The 21,565-nt window shown below is 43.7% G+C and overlaps 1 protein-coding gene across 2 annotated transcripts in view; it reads left to right on the plus strand.

Moving 5' to 3' along the window:
• Positions 1–21,565, plus strand: part of TOP1 (DNA topoisomerase I) — a 66,396-nt gene that overhangs the window by 34,850 nt on the left and 9,981 nt on the right. For both annotated transcript variants that reach the window (XM_071815482.1, XM_065849779.2), the window contains 8 exons: positions 5,610–5,736; positions 6,323–6,381; positions 9,087–9,182; positions 10,414–10,489; positions 11,094–11,191; positions 15,503–15,618; positions 19,429–19,550; positions 20,239–20,361. In XM_071815482.1, coding sequence (XP_071671583.1) covers positions 5,610–5,736; positions 6,323–6,381; positions 9,087–9,182; positions 10,414–10,489; positions 11,094–11,191; positions 15,503–15,618; positions 19,429–19,550; positions 20,239–20,361 — 817 coding nt within the window. The remainder of the gene's footprint in view (positions 1–5,609; positions 5,737–6,322; positions 6,382–9,086; positions 9,183–10,413; positions 10,490–11,093; positions 11,192–15,502; positions 15,619–19,428; positions 19,551–20,238; positions 20,362–21,565) is intronic.

The following is a 21,565-nucleotide window of genomic DNA, read 5'->3' on the forward strand; positions in this document are numbered from 1 at the left end:
ACATGAGCCAACAGTGTGCCCAGGTGGCCAAGAAGGCCAATGGTATCCTGGCCTGTATCAAAAATAGTGTGGTCAGCAGGACAAGGGAAGTGATCCTTCCCCTGTACTCTGCATTGGTGAGGCCACACCTGGAGTATTGTGTTCAGTTCTGGGCCCCTCAGTTCAGGAGGGATATTGAGGTGCTGGAGCGGGTCCAGAGAAGAGCAACAAGACTGGTGAAGGGACTTGAGCACATGACCTATGGTGAGAGGCTGAGGGAGCTGGGGTTGTTCAGCCTGGAGAGGAGGAGGCTTAGAGGTGACCTCATTGCTCTCTATAACTACCTGAAGGGAAGTTATAGTCAGGTGGGAACTGGTCTCTTCTCCCAGGCAGTTAGCAATAGGACAAGGGGACATGGGCTTAAACTCTGCCAGGGGAAGTTTAGGCTGGATATTAGGAAGAAGTTCTTTACGGAAAGAGTGATCAGGCATTGGAATGGCCTGCCTAGGGAGGTGGTGGACTCACCGTCCCTGGAGGTTTTCAAACTGAGATTGGACATGGCTCTTAGTGCCATGATCTAGTAAATGGGCTGAAGTTGGACCAAGGGTTGGACTTGATGATCTCTGAGGTCTTTTCCAACCTAGCCAATTCTGTGATTCTGTGATTCTGTGATTTTTATCAACCCTTGATTAGTCCAGCTGTTTATCTCGTTCCTCTTGCTGCAGGCTTGATCTGTTATCTGTGAAAAGACTCCTTTCAACTCTGGGAAAAGTGATTTCAGGGGGTTTTTAACTGTGCTGCTGAAATCCCAGCAGAACCATTGGGGCTCTCACGTCCATTCCCTGGAATACCATATGATAACCTTCCAACAGCAGAAAATCCTGCAAGCCAGCTTAAAACCCATCCTTGGCTGCTGCGCCTTCTGTTTCTGAAACGCACTGCCAGCCCTTCCTTAGTAGGTGTTAGTCTGAATACGATCGCAGTTTTCCATTAATGTTGTATTACGTCAAACGAGACATGGGCTGCGTAACCTGTGCTCTGTCCCTATTGTGTTTTTCGATTTCCCTAAAATCACAGCTCCCTGTTATTTTACGCTTCAGTTGCGTCGTCGCAGGTCTGGAGTAGGCAAGCGAAGCTCTGCTTGCAGCCGGCTCTGCTGCTCACTAGTGGCACATTCCCAGTCACAAGCTAATTACAGCTGAGAAAATGAGAGAGAGAAAATGAGGCACTTCAGATAAAGCATCCTTCCCAGCTTGTGATTTCTGAAACTGGAATGGAAAGGGCCTGGGAAGGGATTATTAACGTCCGTGACTGGCACCTGAGGAATGCGGTGTTAAATGACTGCAAAGCTGTTGCAGTTGGAAGAAGGAAGCTGTGATCTGCACATCTGCCGTGCTTTGGAAACACTTTCCACTTGTGACTTTCCCATGTGATGGGAACCTGAGCAGCTGCTGCCAGGTGCCTGTTCTTGTCCTCTCCTTCCTCCTGTCCTCCAGCAGCATCTTCACCGGGAAACACAGCCACGCTTTTGGGGGAAAGAGCTGCTTCTGTTGCATTTACTGCTTCCTGAGCCTTCCAAGGCCTCCAGATTGCCTTGTTGATACTAAAACTCTAAATGGAAGACAGTAAGCAAGCCAGCAAAAGGGCTGTAGTGCTTCAGGAGATGTGTTTCTACTTATCTGGCCTTTATCTGAATTAAGCCAGTACCATGATATGTCTCTAGATGATGTAATTGCTGGTTCTGCCTGTATTCGTGTGGTCTCTTGCTGTACTTTATCTTGAAAAACAAGCTGGTGGAGGCTGTCAGCATTAAGCACTGCAGAGGTGTAAAACTCTGCGTGCCATTGCAGTGGTTCACCTGTAACACTGGGCGAAAAGGAAGAGTATTTCTAAAAAACATTATGAGCAGCTGCTTCATGATCCAGTTGTTCTCTTTTCAGACTGACTTGTACTGAGGCTGCCTTCTGTCTTACGGGGTTTTACTGGCCTGCTCCAGTGACTTCAGGCTGGCTTGTTGGCAAAGGGCACGTGCAGCACTGGTAACAAAGGATCCGTAGTGCTCCAAGAAATTAATTCGGGATAAAGTTATCTGGGTGCATGTGGTCTTGAGACCTTTTTCTTTGGTTGTGTTTGGTTTCTTTAAAGAAAAGGGATTTTTTTCACTTTTGGTTTCAGCAGGAAGACAATCGTCTGATCTTTACATTGTTCACGGTTCCTCCTAATAATACCTTTGGGGGTGTCTGGAAGTAGCTTTCTGATAGAAGGCTGAAACGTCTTCTTCAGGGTAAGGAGGGCATCGTGTTGCCTTCTCTTTTCTTTTGAGATTAAATTGTGGTTAAATTGTGTTCCCCTGGAGCCAAATGAAAGCCCAAAGCTGCTCAGCTTGCTGACTGCAGTTAATATCTGTGCCACTTGCTTTGCTTTTGGAGAAAAAAAAAGTTACCATTCTCAGGATTGTTGCTTGAGGCCTTGTTATCAGCATGTTTCCAAATGAGCTGTTCTGAGAGATGCAGATTTCGGACCCTCCTGGGGAAAAGGGACACGCGTTCATCATCGCACGTGGCAGAAAATTGTGGACGGAGTCGTAGTCAGAGCTGTGACACAATGTCTAGAAACACACAGGGCTGACAAGCAGTCTGCTTACAAATGAGGGAAAGAAATGGATGCTCTTTTTGACACTGGAGCAAGTAGCACATGAAAACAGATTTTTATCTGGGGAGTTTTTCCCAGTCACGTAGCAGGAGCAGCAGCAAGCCAGACCTCAGGGCCGAGCCGCCAGTAGTGCTGCTTTGAAAATGAAGCTGCAGAGTGAAACCGGAGACAGTTTCCTTGGGTTATCTGAGCCCACGTTGCTCTGGTGAGAAATCTTACTGCTCGCTGCAGAGCAAAGGGGAAGGATAGTCGTGTGATCTAAAAAACAAAACTGAGTCAGGAATCCAGATTTCTTGAGTCTAACTCTGGTGCTGAAAAATCTCAGCTTTAGCTTAGATTGCATAACAGCTTTTCAATGGTGGCCACTTATTTTCTTTAGAGAGAATGTCATTTAAACTTCTACTGCAGCAAGCCTAAGTTTTTAGCACTTTTTTCTTCCAGGCATAGTCTGTAAGCATTCAGCACACACAAAAACTGTCACTGCTTCTCTAGGCCAGTGGGATTTTCTTACTTTTCCAGTATTAGCTTTGCAGATGTTGATTGTCATCCATTAATTTGTTTTTAATCATGGTTTTTGTACATTCCAGCTCTACCAGTCACGTATTGAAAGCTATAGGTTTCGTCTGCTAGCAAGAATAAGTACGGTGCTTTTGAAAACTTAAACCGGTTTTATTTTTGCTAATCCAAACTCCCAAGGAACAGACGGTGATTTGAACTTTACCTTATTGAGCTAACTCCATCGTTTGCAGTGTGTACCATGCTTTGAAGACACCAGTTGTTATCTGAGGTATTTCAGGTAGGATTTAAATACCAAATAAGAACAAGAAGAAGTCAGAAAACAGACAAAAGCAGGCTTGCAGAGAGCAAAATGAGCCTAAGCCTTGCATGTTTGTTTGTTATGGTTTTTCCTGTAGGGTGATATATCTTTGGTGAGGGAGGTACATGAGGTACAGATAACAGTACAAGATATCAAGTCAGAATTTCCAGACCTTCTCGAGTCTAAAAATTACTAATAACATGTGGGGTTTGCCTAAAGGCAAATGAAATAGGTGTCTTGAGCCTGCGGTACTGATGAATAGACAGGGAATGGAAGCGGACCTGTCAGATCCGAGCAAGAGCGGCAGGCGCGTGGTGGATTCCCAAGATCCAGTGTCAGGATGTTCTGTATGTTCTTGTGCGTCCTGATCACACAGCGTCCATAACACAGTCTGCTGGGTAAGAATAGTCTGCAGTTGTTGAATCCTCACTCACAGGCAACACGTGGTGCTGTGTGTCTTATCTACAAGAATTTCTAGAGTGCCAGTTGCCCTTTAATATTTAGATACTCCCTTAGAGTTTTATAGGTGGTATAAAGAGGTTGGTAGAGAGTGAAAATGAAACTGATTTATCTTCCTACTGATGTCCTATAATGCAGCACAGTATGTGAATATACTGATTTCCTTCAGAGATTTTCATGCTTCAGCTGCTTGGCCTTGTGAAACCGGTGTGTATTTATCGGAGTGCGTGCTACTCCGAGCTTAAATAATTCAGACCTTTTGCAGGTTCAGGTCCACTCGTACTAGTGTTACATGAGGCTCTGAAACTCTCTGCTTTGGACTTTACTCCGCAGCTCTACAGCTGGGTGTGGGTTAGCATACTTGTGACTCTGGTCCAGCCCTTTTGCAGTCTCTTTTTTATGATAGAAAGATTATTCAAAGCATGTATCATTTTCGAAGATCACGCTCTTACCTGGCGTTCCAGGCTTGCTGTGCTTCAGGGCTGTATTCCCCCAGATGAGTTTGGTCTTGCACTTGAGTGTTGAAATAACTGAAATAAGGAAGCTACTTATTTCTAATAAAGCTTTGCATTTTATTGTGTAGTCCTAAGGAGAAACAGAGTGTGTCCTGGAGAGCAGTGTGGTGGGAATCGAGTGCGGAGGAAGGAGGAGCGTAACTGCCAACGTGAGAAGGCAGAAAAAAGCCCCATTCCCACCGTGCCTTTGGCTTCCTTAAGCCCAGGGGTGACTTCTGGGAGCCTGTACAACATACAAACGTGCACTGAAGGCCTATCGAATTGACAGGTTTGCTCCTTGGCTTTCCACAAGAGCACTGCTAGTTCCTGTAGCCAGTTCTTGCGGTTTCTGTCGTGAGTATCCTGAGAGTGTTTTCTCACTCTCTGGCTGGAAGGGTCAAGTCATTCCAAGAGAAAACTCATTTTCATTTGAAAACAGCCATGTGTGTTTCTCTGGTTGATAAGGAAAGCTTGAAGATGTAATCCCAATTTAAGCCAATATGTCAGAAATCAGAAGAGAATAGAAGCAGGTTGATTTTCTTCTCCTTGCGGACATCTTTTCCTCTGTTCTGACTGAAGAATTTTGGGTACTAAACTCTCAGGGTCGGCTGAGCCGGGCAGAGCCAGGCTGGCTGGCAGTGAAGCACGGCCCGTGGCGCAGCTCCGACTGCCGCCTTATTCCTGCCTCTTCTCTTTGACTTTGCATAAACACGAGGACATCGCATATCCTGTTTGCTCTGGTTTTCTCATCTGTTTGGGAATAACAGCGATCAGCGGTTTCCTCTTGAAGTTCCAGAGGTGAAGTGTTGTCTGAGCAAAAGGTGACATGGGCATCGATGGGACTGGCAGCTCCACTCCATAGACTAGGAAAAAGAAAAAAAGCAGAGACAGTGGGAGCTCAGCCTAACATGTTGAGCTTTAAGTGTAGCAGCTGTGGATTTTCTCAGCAATCCAGGCTAATGGGGGTTTTCCTGAAGTGGAGCGCTTGGCGGCTGTGGTTTTGTGGTGCGTTCCCCTCCTGTTCCTCTTCCTCCCGAGGAGAATGGGTGATGTGACAGAAGACTGTGCTGGATCTTCCCATTAAGGTGATTCCTTATTTTGTAGGGTTTGTAATCATCAAAGCCTGTTACTCTTTACTGCTGGAAGTTGCCTGTATCAGTCAAATCTCTCGGTGTTCCCCTTTGCCAACATACTTTTTTATCTTGCAGTGAGCACAAAGATTCCTCGGAAAAGAAACACAAAGACAAGGAGAAAACCAAACACAAAGATGGCAGCTCAGAGAAACACAAAGACAAACACAAAGATAAAGACAAGGAGAAGAGAAAGGAAGAGAAGGTAGGTGTATTATCTGGGAGAGACAAGAGGATGGTTCTGGTTTATACTGTACTGAATGGTACAAACCCGGTGGGTTAGATGTGCCTTATGCTTCCAAGTTTTTAATCAACCTGGAGAGAATTATCCCAAGGCTGACCCAGAGACTTGGTTTGTGGAGCACTAGATATAGACTTGTAAGGTCTTTATGTGCAGGTGTTGTGAATGGAAACAATTCCACAGTGGAGCTGTGTCCACAGACTCCACGTTTTTCCCACCGTTCCTTTTCACTTTGCCAAGCTTAGATTCGGAGACAAGGGAGAAAAATCCGTTCGATCATGTTTGTTCCATACAAGGACAAACTATGCACTTAACTCCAATCTACTGATGAAATTGGAGGGTCAGAAAATACTGAATTGACTAAGACCTACAGAAAATGTTGCCTTTTTGGTATGCCATATAGGTCATGAAGGACTACAGGGGACAGTATAGTCACAGTGCCCTTTGGTTCCTTCCGCAAGTTAAATATCCCACCTGTGTTGCATGTTGGACAAATAAAAGGTGTTCTGGGCACTGCTAATCAGCTCCTACTTTTTTTTCTATTTTTCAGATGAAAGCATCTTCTGGTGATATGAAAATAAAGAAAGAAAAGGAAAATGGTTTCTCCAGGTAAGCAGTCAGGTCAATGATCTGAAAGAAGCAGCAATTTGACTTTTCTTAGGTGCTTGGTGTTTGACTCCTCTCACTTGGTCTTGGGGAAAAAATTGCAACGCTTTTGACCCCTTCAGACAATATATTCTTCTCAATTACGGTTATTGGTAATTGATCTACTTACCTAGTAATTGGAGATGGGAGCTGTTGAGTACCTGGTATCTGCCTGCAAATGCTGGGTTTGTCCGAGTGTTAAATAGTTGGATTGTGCTGAGGACAGATGGAACTGTGGAAACAGTGGTAGCTGAAACTGGAAGAACCTCTGTTGTAAAATGGGTACCTGGACGCCGCCGACACAGCCTTGTAAAGAGAGTCCAGATTAACTCCGAGTGTCTCTTCTGTGGGTGATGCAGCCTAAAGCTTTGCAGAGGAGCGATGAGTGAGGAGAGGGTGCTTGTATAAAATCAGAAGTGCCTTCAGAAAATGCCTAGATGTCCTACTCTACTAAATTCCTGCCAATAATAGAGCCTTCTGGACTTAAGTGTTGTATCAGTCATCACTAAGTGGTTTTATTAAAACCCTGAAGTGAGCAATTGATAGAAGAGTATTTTTCTTAATAGTTGACTAAGATCTCTTGTCACCTGTTTAAATCCAGACGTTGGTTATTTCTAAGGTGGTCAGTCTGGCCAACTGACTTACTGAAGTTCTGTGTTCTGTTCAGATCTGTTAGTCAAGAAAAGCTTTCAGTTGTGTCCAGTTTGAATCCACTTTGGGGGGAACTAAAAAACAAACAACACAAAAAAACCCACCACACACTCTAAAAATCCTTTGGGTCTCACCATGTTCTGTGCATGCAGAGAGACTGGAAGAAGACACCTGTCTAATCCATGCCTGTTAGTTGTTCTTTGCTCCTATTTAAAAATGCAAACGAAGTAGTTGTGCTTGGCACAGGGGAGAGGCGCCCTCTCCAGGCCCTTCTGGGGATGCTCTGGAAATAGAAAGCCATGAGGTTCAGGTGTTTCATGGTGTAGGTGGCAGTTAATGTATTATAACACTTTCTAGCCAGTACTATTCAGCAGAATCACATGCATGTGTTCATCTCGCCAGGGACATTGAGTGTTCTCATCTCCAGGTAACTGGGTCCTCTCTAGGTGCCTGGTCCAAGAGCATTTTTATGTGTGTGTTTGAGGAAAGCCTGGAGGAACCACCACAATTGTGCTTTCTTCAGGGCCAAAAGCTGGCTAAGAGTGAAATAATATTTCTTTTATTTCCTGCTGAAATGTTCTTTTACAAATTCACCAGAGAAAAATGTCCTCACTCAGATGGTTTTGATTTTCTTCCTTAAGACTTGGTAGGATGAGCAGTGTTACAGTCTTGGGAACAATACAAGTCAAGGCTCAGCTTGGTTATACAGCTCCTTTCTTTTCATATAATCACACTTCATTTCCCATGATTACGAAATGTTGCAAAATATTTCAGTGTTAAAACAGACTAGATAAAATTCCTAGCAGCTTAATAAGCAGTAGGTCTACATTTCTGCCTGGAAGGGAGAATAAATTAAACGGGACAAGTACCTCTTTTTCCATAGATGTTTTGCAACTGTCTACATGCTTCAGACTCGTGTCTCAGTTAATCTCAGGCGATGGCACAGGAATGGCCTCTTGCAGCAGCGCGTTTCTGTTTCTCCCCGGTTGCGTCTGCCAATGCTGCAGTGGCTTTACAGCTGTGAGAGAGCAAACTGCCTCCTTCTGCTTCATAGACACATCACCAGCTAAAATAAGACTCCAGGATGTCTCTTGCTGACTGTGATCTACAAAGCAGAATGCTGCTTTTTTTCCTCCCGCTCCAGCCAATTGCAAAATCCACGTGTTGACTTGGAAACGGAGTCAATTCGATATAAAAACTGCTGATTGAATATGAATAGGAAAGCCCAAGATGACACTGTTACTTTTTCTACCTGAACGGAGCAGCGTTTAGTGCTTCAAAATGTAATTTTGGACTCTTTGCGACGTCTTTTTCTTTATTAAGAGAAGTGAAATCCAGAAATGATGAGTTTGTTTAGAGGAATAGTCTCTCTTGCACTCATACTCCAATTTTTTCTCTTATTACTGGTGTCTTGGGACATTATGGCTGAAAAGATTGAGCCTAATTTAGTATTTGTGGTCAATTGAAAGAGACAGGATTATTTGCTTCTTGCAGTTTGGGTAGTGAAGAGAGACTGATCAGTTTAACTTTGCCAAATCTGTGTTTCCTTTTCTGGTTTTACATGCCTCAATATTCACTTGGCAAAGAATTCAGGGGAACAGCTTTCAAATCTTTTAATTGAGAATCCATTTCTTTCTCAAGGATATGGAGTTGAAACTAAACGATATCCTTTATTTGACTGCACACGTGCATTTCTGTTTCAAGTATATTTGAAAGTACTGGAAGATACAGTTGTTTTTACTCAAAACCTCAAAGAAACACAGTGAAATCTGAGCAATTGATGTTGTTTGAGTTGAGAAATGGCAAATACATAGATGCTGAAAGACTCTCTCCTTATGCTGCCTTGTGGATACTCAGAATGACACACCTCAGGTCTTTGGGGTCTTAAGGTGACAACACATTCCAGGACTGGAAGACATGCCCATTTTTCAGACGATTATTTCTTAAAACTGAATTATTGCTTGTTTCCAATAAACTTCTTTGAATTTAGAACCACCTTCCTTTGCTTCTTTTTGTAGTCCACCCCGTATTAAAGATGAACCAGATGATGATGGGTTTTATGTGTCTCCTAAAGAGGACTCCAAGCCCCTGAAGAGACCTCGAGAAGATGATGAGTAAGTGACGTGGCTGTTTGGCTTTAGTTTTAGGAAGGTAACATTGAGAGAGCAGGTGCGATTTGAGGTTGTCAGCACATCCTTGTCCAGATGGGTGACCAGGGTCCGCGACCAGGCCCCTTATGCTGTTTCCAGTTCTCTGAGCCGAGCAAAGGCAAAATACCATTATTTATAATATCATTATGGTGCTGTGCAATGTTGCAGTGCTAGTAATTTTTTTTTTTTTAAAGAAAATAGAAAAAAAAAAGGGAAGGTAGGTAGAGAAAAGACACCGATGAAAACTGTAAAACATAAATCTGGGCAAATGAATGCTAGCGAGGTGGCTGCAGCGGTTTCTGTGGAGTGAGGAAATGACTGCACAGGAGGAAGAAAATGCATCGTCAGCCTGTTTGGGGTGGGGGGAGGTTTGCCTGCACTGTTTGCCGTGATTCGCCTACAGTCTAAATATGTCCTGGCTTGTGCTGAGGATTTTTGTCTCTAAATCATAAGAAAAATACACATGATGTTTGCCTGATATATACCCAGTAAAATAAAAGCCCAGTTAGATCACACTTTGATCTGTCACCATCCCTGTGCATCCATCTCATTAGATAGTGTGGCCCTTCAGCAGCCTGGACTTAAAGGGTTGGAAGGGTTTAACCATCGTGCCATTCTGTCCCTCTGTGGTATTTCACTGTTTCCAAGTGTGATGGGTGTGACATTTTTGTGTAATCATTTGCTGCCTTCTGTTAAGTTTTTGTGACCTCCCCTCTCATGTCTGCAATGGAAAGATTAAGAATTTGCCAGAAGTCAATGTTGCTATTGTTTGAAGCAGTGGGGGGTACAAGAAGTCAGCCTTGTGGGCAGATCCCAAAGTGATGGCTGGAAAAGGAGTTGGGGGTAGAACGTGCCACTAAGCTTTTGCTTTTATCCAATCCCGTGTAGTCACTGGGTGGCTACTAATGTTTTTGAATCAGTTCTTAATCAAGGAAGATTTTTGCTTCAGCAGTGTGAAACTCATGGAGAGGTGTTCACAGTAACAGCTGATGGAGTTTGGGGTTTTGTAGGATGTTTTGCTGAATGGGGATTATTCAGTCTTCTGAGAGAGCAGGACATAAAATGATATTCTTTAGAAATCAAGCATGCCAGAAATATTGTGAATTTGCGCACACAAACTTTGTACAAGTATGACTTCTTTATTTTTTGTACTGGGCAACTGACTTTTCATCAACTGGGCTTTTTGTTCTTACAGTGCTGATTACAAACCCAAGAAAATCAAAACAGAAGACATCAAGAAAGCAAAGAAAAGGAAACAAGAGGAAGAGGAGGTAATGTGAAAGAGGAGTTTATTTCTATGATGAAGAAAAGCAAGACTGACCCCTTGGTGTTGAATTATGTAGAGCAAGAGGAATCTGATTCAAGGGGAAGGAGACAGGGGCCAGTCTGGGGCAAAGCTGCATGTAGTTTGTAGAGGAGCCTTAATAACTTAATAACTAATACAACTGGTAATTGCACAGATGATGTTCAGAAGCAGAGAAGATGAAACCAAGATTAGCTGCGAGAAATACACTTAAAGCTTTTAGATGGAGCCCAGGGTGGAAATTTCTTTGGAGAGGGACTTGGCAAAGAGAGTTTAGCCATAATTTGAGACTAATGAACTACACATCTAGCAAGGATACCCTTGTGAGGAATGTGTTGCAAGCACCTCCTGACAACATGATTATTTCTTCCCTTGAATTAGTGTCTCTGTAGTGAGAATTAACCAGTATGTTCTCAGAAGCCACCTCGCTGTGGTAAAAGTACATTTATGTAATGAGGCCACAAGAATTCAGTTGTTTGTGGTCAAACTTACATACCCCAGTTTTAAACCATCTTGTCAGGGAGGAGGGAAATACAGTAGCTTGTTCTAGCAGGTTCTTATTCATTTGACAGGACAGCAAAGCAAAGAAAGCTAAGAGCAAAGACAAGAAAATCCCTGAAGCGGACAAGAGAAAGAAGCCGAAAAAAGAAGAGGAGCAAAAATGGAAATGGTAACTATCTGGCAATGGTGCAGGCTGCTCTGCACCTGGAATTTCCCTGTTACCTCCCATGCTGAGTGAGCACATCTGCCTTTCTGTTTTGTTGATTCATGAGGATTTGTTCTGAATAATTGGCTTATGTTCTGCTAAGCTCTAAATAAATATCTCGCTCACTGTGTTCATCCTCTGAAGTAGAATAGAAATACCTCTTTCGGTATACCTAAAACAAGAAATAAGATTTTTGTGGTGGTGTTTTTAGAGTTTTTTTTCCTATCTGTAGAATGCAGAACCTACCTATAATGAGTAGATACAAATATTCTTACGCCCGGCACTTGCTTCTTGCTAACACTCTTCAGAGCCGTATGAAAACTTGTAGGCTTGGAGTTATTGTCAGGAATATATAAATATGTGCAGATGTATTAACTGGTGTTCTAGAAGACCGTATGTGTATTATATACACAGTATAACATGAGTGGGTCTCCACCTTTTTATTCTGTCTGGGTGTCAACTCTGAGCCTCTCAGAACTGCTCCTGCCTCTGGCACAAAAATGAAAGTTGGTCAAGGGACCAGTTAAGCTTGGGCTGTTTGGAAAATGAATTTTGAAAAGAACTTTTGAATGGAAAGCACTTTCTGTCTTGCTCAGGATCCTGAAGTAACATCACTGAGCAGCTGATGTTGTGCTTTCACTCATTCTTAAATTTTCTTTAGAACCGTTTTTGAATAAATCTGAGCTTTGTGGTTCGTTTGGAAGACAGACCTGAGCTGTGGCAGCACTGCTCTGTGTGAGAAATCTACTGGATTTTGTTTTAACTAGCCACAGTAATTTAAGCTGATGTTATTGCTGGATTTGAGGAGCTGTTCCTTGTGTGTTTTAAAGTTTGAGCTTTAGTACTTCCCTCAGTTTATTGCATATGTGGTTTTCAAAAGGATGTGTTTTCTACACTCCTGTAATCTGCTATCATGTATTTTTATGGCCTTTTGGGGGTGATGTTTCTATGAGCCTTTTCTTCTCTGAGACCATTTGGCTGTTTGTAATGGATCTGTAGCACTGGGGAATAGCTTTGCGATCTTCTTCAGTCCTTTCAGGCTCAGTCTTTTACCCCTTTATTGTCACTCTTATTGATTCACCTTTAAAAAGAAAAATTCTTCTGTAATATTTATAGTCTTTGCGTATTTCTCTTTGATTGTCACAGCCTCCTCAGAACATCACTGTTGTGTTATATGTTGTGTTGGTTTTTTTCTTCTCTCCAAGCAATCCACTTCTTCCTCGATCCCTTTGACAACACGTTTTTCATGTGCTTTGACATTAACAGACTAGAGGGACATGAAGCAATAGGAAGCTACAGAAGGTCTCTTGAAGTCTTAACTGTTGTCATTTTGGCTTTGTCTCAGCTGCCCTTGCTGGTTCTGCCCAACTTAATATTCCGTTATCACAGCTCCCTTTTCTCGTAGTCCGTACCCTTCACCAGCCAACATTCACTGGAAAGCCGTTCTGTTCCTCCCTCACCTACCTTGGCAGCTCAGTCCCAGGTAGCTGCGTTAACCTCTGTAGTTTGTGCTCACTGCAGCAGAAAACTGCCTTGGAAAGCGTGTTTTGCAGGATTTGGCAGTAGGTATCTGCATCCTCCTGCTGCTGTTCCTGCCGTCCATCTGCAGCTTTGTGTAGCCTGTGCTGGACAGGGTTTCAGCTGCACTTCGCTTGTGTCTCTTAAGGGCATTTTATGTTCCATCTGAGTCAATTTTCTGAGCGTCTGATGTCTTTTTTTGGCTGCTTCCTCGAGTGCTTGCTGCCTTGAGCATTTTCATCCTCACTTATGTGAATACTTGATGTTAGGCTTTCCCAAGGCATTGCCCTCATTCATCACCCTGTGGAGCTCTTTTAGAGGTCATTTTCACACCCTGTCAGGGGCTGAGGAATATGTGATCCAGAGTTGTACCTTGTGAGCGCTTCTCCCACCTGGTGTTATAACAAGTTCATTTCTTGAAAATATCATATCCCTGAGGTATATTCTCATTCTTTCCTAAGGCTCCTTTCTACTTTCATTGCACTTGAAAAAAGAACCAACCACCACATCTCCTTCATGAGCCACCCTGGTGTTCTTAGGCAGGTTTAATATGAGATTTAGTCGAGGAACCTGTATAACTGATTAGCACAATTTCTGCTGAAATCAGTAAGGCAGCTTTCCTAATAGACAACGTTCTCCTTGCTCCCACAAAAACATTTGTAACACGTTGCTTTATGGCCAGGAGGTACCTTGGGCAGCGTTGCTGTAGAGCTTTTTTTGTTTAAAACCAAAGGAGGATGAAAAACCAGCCAACCTCAGGAGGCTCGCTTTCACCTTTTGTCTTAATGCTTATATACGAGGTTTAGAAAGGTGGAGATGGGATTGGCAGTGGTTTGTGATCTTTTTGTGGCAAACTTTCTGGTGGCTTTGGGCTTAGAAACCATCCCATGGATGGGTAGCCCTCCCCAAAGGCACAACGTGCTTCAGCTAGCTATTTAAACTGCTACTTTTCTCCATGCTTCTGTTGTAAAAGAACAGGAATGGGTAGGAAACCAGAATTTATCATCAAGTAAATACCAGAGTGATAAATCTTAAAAACCCACAGATGAGAAACAAGAATGACAAGCCTGTCCTGTAAGTAGTAGCTACTGTGAATGAGCCCCTGATTTTTTCTTAACAGGATAAAAATACTCATTGTCAGAGAGGATGATGTTTTGCTGGCTAGGAGGAGAAGTGAATTATTTGAATTTATTTTGCTGGAAGGAGCAAAACATTTAGATTTCTAGCTTCTGATTAATTTAAAAGACAATCATTAGGAATGTAAATATTTGGGATCTAGACTTCAAATGTCAACATTAGTTTCTTATATCGACATAGTTTACTCAAGCTTCTTCCCAGCCAGGGACTGAAGTCAGACGTGTAGGGTTTGTACGGGTAGCTGGGATTGTGCGCGTTGCTGGTAAAAGATGTCGCTGTGCTGCTCATGAGGAAACGTTAGGTCTGGTGCTGCGGCCAAAGATGGTGCAAAGCCCCGTGTCCCATACAGTTGCTGTTCCTAAATGACTGATGTACAGGCACCAGTGATGCATTTTGAGTGCCTTCAAGCAGAAGGCCTTTTTGTCTCTATACAGTACTTATCTTCTGTACAGTGACCCTGTTATTAGGGGTGAAATTATCTGTGTTGTGCATCACAATTCCTGAGATCCACGCAGTACATAGATGTCTTTTCTTAGCTGCTGTTGCACCCGGAATGGGACGACTCCAGGGGGCTGACACCAGAGGGAAGCTTAAACTTTTGGTTTTTAATTGTCACGGCTGCTCAGCAAAGTTGTCTGGGCAATTCAAAGGCTGAGCGCTGAGACAAGTTAATGGTCTCGCAGTTGATTAATCTCTAAGGTCAAATAGCCTCTCTCAGCAGGGATCGCTGTGCCAGCAGCGTGTAGCAGTGATGTTCCAGTGGTCATGGAAGAAGTGTAGAGGGGAGGAGCGTGGAATTAGGGTTTGGGCAAAGGGTATTGGAAATGGGGGGTGGGGACACTTGGCGGGACCCTTTTCCCTGTAGATGAATTGCTGACCCTGTGAGTTTGTTCGGTTGGAATGTGGCCTTGGTGGCGCCTGCCTTGCTGCGTTGTGACACCTAATGCATCATTTGCGAAACGTTTTTATAGAGGCACTTTAAGGCGAGTTTGCAATTTTCCTGTGCTACTCTTTCTTCAAGTATGCTTTTCGTACCCAAAGAATTGGAATGGATTTAAAACGACAGAGCAGGTTTCAGTCTTTCTCATCCAAGCAGGTTTGTTCTCATTTAGGTCGTAAATGAACATCTGTTTCTTTATCTCTGCCCTTAATGGCATACTTGTCCACATCTGAAAGCAGCTGCATAATATACTACAATTGTTTGGCTTTGCTGAGCAGGCGTGCTGGACCTGGTGTTATTGTAGATCCCAGCTGACTCTAATTTGGCAGGAGCCTAGCTGCTTTACAAGACTGAATTCTTCATTTTCTTAAGTTCTAAGCTTTTTCAGCTGTGTGATTTTGTGAAAAGAGCAGCAAGTGGGAGGTGAGGACTATTCTGTCATCAGATAACCCACGACCCAAGGTGTTCTGTTCATGAACATAGCTCTGCTTTTTTTAAAAAAAAAAAAAGGGAAAAAATAATATAAATGGTGACAGTGCGTTGAATATTTGTACTTGGTCTGTGCCTGGCAAAGCAATCGTTGCTTGCTGATTTTTCTTTAGCATACTCTTATACCCACGTAGTAATAAAACGAAGATTAGCAGCTTAAAATTGTATTGGTTCATATTTCTCTCTTGAAGGTGGGAAGAAGAGCGCTACCCTGAAGGCATTAAATGGAAGTTCCTAGAGCACAAAGGTCCTGTATTTGCTCCACCATATGAACCTCTGCCTGAAAATGTCAAGTTTTTTTATGATGGTGAGTCAATCCGTGTTTCCACTTGCTGGGAAGAGAATTAAACATTATCAGGGGATTGTGATGTTTTTCCGGGGACTGAAGAGATAAGGAGGTGATTTTGTTTTAGTGATTAGCTTGAAAGAAGGGTGGCTGTAGTTGTCCTGGGTGGTTAAGTGAAGAAAGGATCTGTACAAGAACAGCCTGCTGAATTCTGCTCACTGAGTTGACACGGAGATGAACTTGTTCTTCCTCTGTTATGGTGGTAAATTTCTCAGGTTACTTAACAGTATGAGAGTGTCTTAGGTCTGAGAGCAGCAGTATGTAACCAGTAGAATACATAATTGTAGCTACTTCATCACTCATGAGGCTTACTCTGTTCTCTTTAACCGTATGAACTGCAACTTCCATCATCTTTGATGAAATTCATGATCATTTGGTGGCATGAGCAGAGTAAAAGAGGACCGAATTCTGGTACAGATGGTGAGGATCTTGTAGGAATGCATGGGATGACCCTGGCCTCCAGGACACAGCCCTCTGGTATAATGTTGTGGTCCCACTCACTAACCAGTGTGTGTGGTAGAACTAATTGATGTGAGATTCTAATGTACTGAGCTGACTGGTTGTTAGAGGCTCATGTGGAAGGGATTATATGATGTGATGCCTGCTGGAGATGGGGCTTGATGATCCGTGTGTTTCCGTTTAGCTCTGTGATCTTGTTAAATGAAGGATCAAATTAACCCAGGATTGAATTAAGTGAGAGGCATTTGAATGGATGAAAATGTAATTTTTGGTGAAGGGGACATCTGTGCATGGAACTCTTCCAGGAGCAACGTGCAGTTTTCATGTGACATGACACAATGTTTTTAAATACTGGAAAAGAGATGGCATTCGTTTTCAGCAGCAGTGTAGTGAAATAAACATACTGCATTCTATTAAAGGCTTTCTCCAAGCGAGTACCACAGCGATCAGGGATGTCCACAACTTCCTTCTTAGGGTTCAAGAAGATACAAATTTGGATTTCTTTTTCCTCTGTTGAAGAGTTTACAGTATCTCTCCTGCTGTCTGGAGAAGGGGAGGGGTGAATTACACTGTAGCTGTCCCTTCGGTGCAGGCAGCAATAATCTCCTCTTCTGGCTCGCCACCTATTTCATGAAACTTCTAGGAAGTGCAGGGATTTTTGCAACCTCTGTCTGTGTCACAGCACAAATTCATCAATAGACCCAACAGTTAATGGGGTGGTCAGGGATTCTGGCAAATAAAGCAATCACGTAAGTCTTCCTTGAGAAACTAGGCAAAATATCAGTTGTCTGATGTACTCAGCAGCTGCTGAGAGCCACTGTCCGTGCTCACAAGGCGCTGTCTCACTTCAAGATGATCCTGGGATGATTGGTAGACTCCGGTAAGCATGCGATGGCTGGACAGCTGCCGGCGCTCGCTGGAGAAACCCGAACGATCGCGTTGTGATGTTTTCATCCAGCACAGTGACTGCTGGGCCTGTTGTTAGTGCTTACAATACCAGACTTGGCAAAGGGCGTTGAAATGCCAAAACCATCTTTTAGAGCGTGACCACAAATGTGGTGACTGTGGGTTAACAAGCTGCTGCTCGTACCCTAGAGGTGGCTTGAACTTGGGGTGTTTTTCTGTAGATAGGGCAAGGTAGAATCCCAGACTGTCAGGGATCGGAAGGGACCTGGAAAGCTCATCCAGTGCAATCCCCCCATGGAGCAGGAACACCCAGCTGAGGTTCCACAGGACGGTGTCCAGGCGGGTTTGAATGTCTGCAGAGAAGGAGACTCCACAACCTCCCTGGGCAGCCTGGGCCAGGCTCTGCCACCCTCACTGGGAACAAGTTTCTTCTCAAATTTAAGTGGCACCTCCTGTGTTCCAGTTCGCATCTATTGCCCCTTGTCCTTTCATTGGTTGTCCCCGAAAAGAGCCTGGCTCCATCCTCCTGACACTCACCCTTTCTATATCTGTAAACATGAATGAGGTCACCCCTCAGTCTCCTCTTCTCCAGCTCCAGAACCCCAGCTCCCTCAGCCTTTCCTCACACGGGAGATGCTCCACTCCCTTCAGCATCTTGGTGGCTGCGCTGGACTCTCTCCAGCAGCTCCCTGTCCTTCTGGGACCGAGCGACCCAGAACTGGACACAATATTCCAGATGCAGTCTCACCAGGGCAGAACAGGTAGTAGATGGTAGTGTAGATGGTGGCAATTGTGTTTCAGTCTCTCACCCTCATTTTGTCCCCTGGTTGCTCTCTGGTTTTCAGTTTTTAAGTCAGGTAAATACTGTTCACAGCTCTGGAATAAATATGTGCTTTTCTTTTTCAGCCCTGTCACTGAGAGCCTTTTCAAACCCTTGTAAAAAAGAGGAAATTGAGTCCTATGAAACATATTCTAAAGTGATTAGATAAAAGTGACTGAGCCTTCAGCAATTTGGGAAAAATATCAGTCATTTTAGCCCCCCTAAGGTGTTACTAACTTGATAGGCTCTTGCAAGGGAGACTTGCAGCCTGGAAAAACCGTTTCCCTCGCTGTCTCTCCCTTCCCCCATTTCCTGTTATAAGCAAACAAATGCTGTATTTTAGGTTGCAGCTTAAAAATTGGCAGAGTTACTGTTGGTTTAATTTAATTGTGGAATATTCTCAGATCGTTGGGAGGAACTTTTGCTAAGCCCTGTTTTACGAGGGTTTATAGATCCTAAGGCTTTTAAAATGGCTCCCATGGTTTAATTTTGGAGATGATGCAACTTTTTAAAACATGTAGTAAATCAAAAGTGTGGTATTTTTTTTCCAAGAGCATAGAAAACCCAGCAGTGTTTCTTGTATTGACTTTTGTGCGATGAAATGGTCGTTTAAAAATCCACAGGTGTTGACTGTCTGCCACCCCATTGGGACTTGAAATATTTCTTGCAACTGGCTGGAGATGTGAGCTGCATGCAGAACCCTTCACGGGGATCACTGACACCTCACGTGTCATCAAGAATGCAGCCTGGACCAAAAAGACGCTCGATAGGAATGTTAGATGTTGAATCCACAGCTTTGATGTTGCAGCAGCCGCTTTTTTCCCGTGTGTTTTAAAGTCTTCCCTTGCAGCAGTGTCTCTTTGTACCGCAGTTGTGCAGACAAGCTGAAATGTGACCTCTCCGTTCACCGAAAGCTCAATCTTTCTTAAAAATGAGTAGCTTTTGAGCCTGATTTGGAGACACAGGAGTGCGTTCCCACAGCAAAGGGAATGATCAGCGCAATCCTGACACGTTTCCCTGCAATGAAGGGGAGGTAAATATTTGGTGTCGCTTCCAGCCTATTTGTGGTGTGTACATAGGAAGGGCTCTTCCTGGCTGGAAATAGCTGAAGGCTAGAAGGGGTGTTCCAAAGTCCCTCTGTAGGTAGAAGAGGAATAGAGACTGTATATCCCATATGTCTGAGTGCTGGAATATCAAATTTAACAAAATCCCTTGCCTTTTCCACTTCAAACAGCAGCGTCTCCCCAGGAGCGTCCACAGCACAGGGATGTCTCTGCGTAGGGTTTCCTGCAGGAGGCCTTTTCCCCTTCCTGCCCTGCGTCTCTCGGACCCGTCTCATCAGATTGCTGTTGCTTTTTTTAATGTTTGGATTTCGGAGGAAACATTTTTTCAAAATGTTTATGATGAAGGTCAAGCAACTGTGCTGCTCTGTTTCCTTTGCCCATCCAATTTGCTGTACTATGTAAAATCTTTAAGAAAAACTTCTCTGTGATAAATATAGTGTCCTTTAAGGTAGCTACTGTGGCCTCTTTCTGGCTTCAGTTCCTGTTGACCATTTTGTTTAAAAAGAAAACCTTTCTTTGTAGGTAAAGTCATGAAGCTGAGCACCAAAGCAGAAGAAGTTGCCACATTCTTTGCAAAAATGCTTGACCATGAGTACACTACAAAGGAGATCTTCAGGAAAAACTTCTTCAAAGACTGGAGGAAGGTAGGCACATAGTCCTGGGCTGCGCTGCCTGCACGGCTGGTGTCCCCCCAGCACTGGGCAGTGGGAAGAGGCTGCTGTCCCATGCACAGGAAGGTTAGCTTGAGGCAATGAAAAGCTGTCTCAGATTGTAGCTGTGAAGTTCTCAGTTCATCCATCAGCAAGGACTGTGACATAAATACCCTTCTAAACCAACAAAGTCAGATTTCCCCCAACCAAATTTGTCTGTTACGGCATGACAGGGTGTAGCTGATCTGACTGTGACATGCCCTGTTGAAGATCCAGCTTTATATTAGAAGGAAACCTCTTCCAAAGACCTAAAACTCAGGACTTTACCTCAACCAACTTATCAGCCATAAGATCAAAAGTTCAGATGAGTTGGTGCGGTTTTCCTAACTAGGTTACTGGGTTTTACTCCCTGTCTCTCAACCATTCCAGCCACTGTTCAGTGGGAGAGATGTGGGAGATGCCACAGAGCGCTGGAGGGCCAGCCCTCCGTACACTCTGCTGCTTGTCCTTTATGCTTTGAGCTTATCTGGAGTGAACATGTGCAAGAATTTGGGGATTCTTGGGGTTTAGTGAAAGGGCTGTTCTGTTATTCCTTTTGAAACTGCTTGGGCTAGGGTAAGCTCTGCTGCGCATGAAAACTTACTATGTATGAAAACTGAAAGTGCTACTTTCTTTCTGCAAGGAAATGACCTCTGAAGAGAAGAGCACTATCACCAGCCTCAGCAAGTGTGACTTTACCCACATGAGCCAGTATTTCAAAGCTCAGACAGAAGCTAGAAAACAGATGTCCAAGGAGGAAAAACAGGTACCAGAGGGAATTCTGGGAGAAGTCTTGATTCTTAGTTGGCTTGTAAATATCTTGGTGTAATAATTCGTCTGCCTACCTTGTCATTTCTAAATTGGGGTTTACTAGTTTTCAAATAATTATTTTGTTGTTAACTATAGGAGGCTTCACTATGCAGCTCAAGTAGGACAGAGCACTTTGTTTACAGCTGAATCTCCATCCTGACTTGAGGTGATATCGATAGGGCTAAGGCTCCTGACCTGCTTAAGTAATAAAGAGAATCAGAGGTGCTGCCTCCCTGGGAGCCTTGTTCCCTGACCGTTAATAAGTAGTGGATACTCAGTTAAGGATAGCTTCTCATTTTAGAAGCTACTTGGGTTTGGAGGGCAAAATTGGGAATGGTGGAAGGGATGCAGCAATGACACTAGTCAATAAAATGAGAGAACAAATCTCAGATACCTGGTAATGCCGTTTTCTGAATAAAAAATGAACTTTATTTTCCAGTAACATGGCTACAGTGGCTTGTGGGGAGAGAATTAAATAGTTTTTAGATGACTGAGACTTACTGCAGTGGCAGCTGGAAGCTTGCCCTAAGCTCTTGGTTGGTCTTTTGCAACGCTACAGTGAGTAGCCCTTTGAGTGAGGGCCCTGGTAGACTGGAAGTGTGGCCTTTGGGGTCAGAGGGGTCCCACCGAAAGAGAGACACTCGTGTCTTAGTGCTGTTTCCATTTGATGAACATGTGGGTGAGCCCTTCTCAGCTTCTTCCCTGGCAGCTGTTAAAATGGAGCAGAAGTGGCTTTTTCTGTTCGTTTCTTAGCTGGCGCACCAGTGCTGTCTGTGGGTCAGATGTTTTACTTTGAGCTGCGATGTTTTTATTTTTCCTTCCATGTAATTAGAGTTCAAGCACAGAAGTATGCAGTGAAATCTCAGCACATTTTTACTTAGGAGACTGTTCCAGTTACGAGACCATTTGCCGACACAGGCTTGACATGCGGCAGACTGGAGACATTCCTCTGCCTCTTTCTGATGCCGAGTTCAAACACAGAAGCATGGGTTTTGATACATAAACAGCCAAAGTCATAAGACATAAAGTCCAGTGGGTGTCGAATACTGAATATAGGCTATAAAGCAGTGGTACTGTGCTGGGGCTGCCCTTGCAGCTGTGATGTGTGGATAGAGGTAAATGCCTCTACTATGGCAAAATTGTAGCTGTCTTCACCAGCT

Source organism: Patagioenas fasciata, chromosome 16 (genome assembly GCF_037038585.1).
Source record: "Patagioenas fasciata isolate bPatFas1 chromosome 16, bPatFas1.hap1, whole genome shotgun sequence".
NCBI classification, from domain to species: domain Eukaryota; kingdom Metazoa; phylum Chordata; class Aves; order Columbiformes; family Columbidae; genus Patagioenas; species Patagioenas fasciata.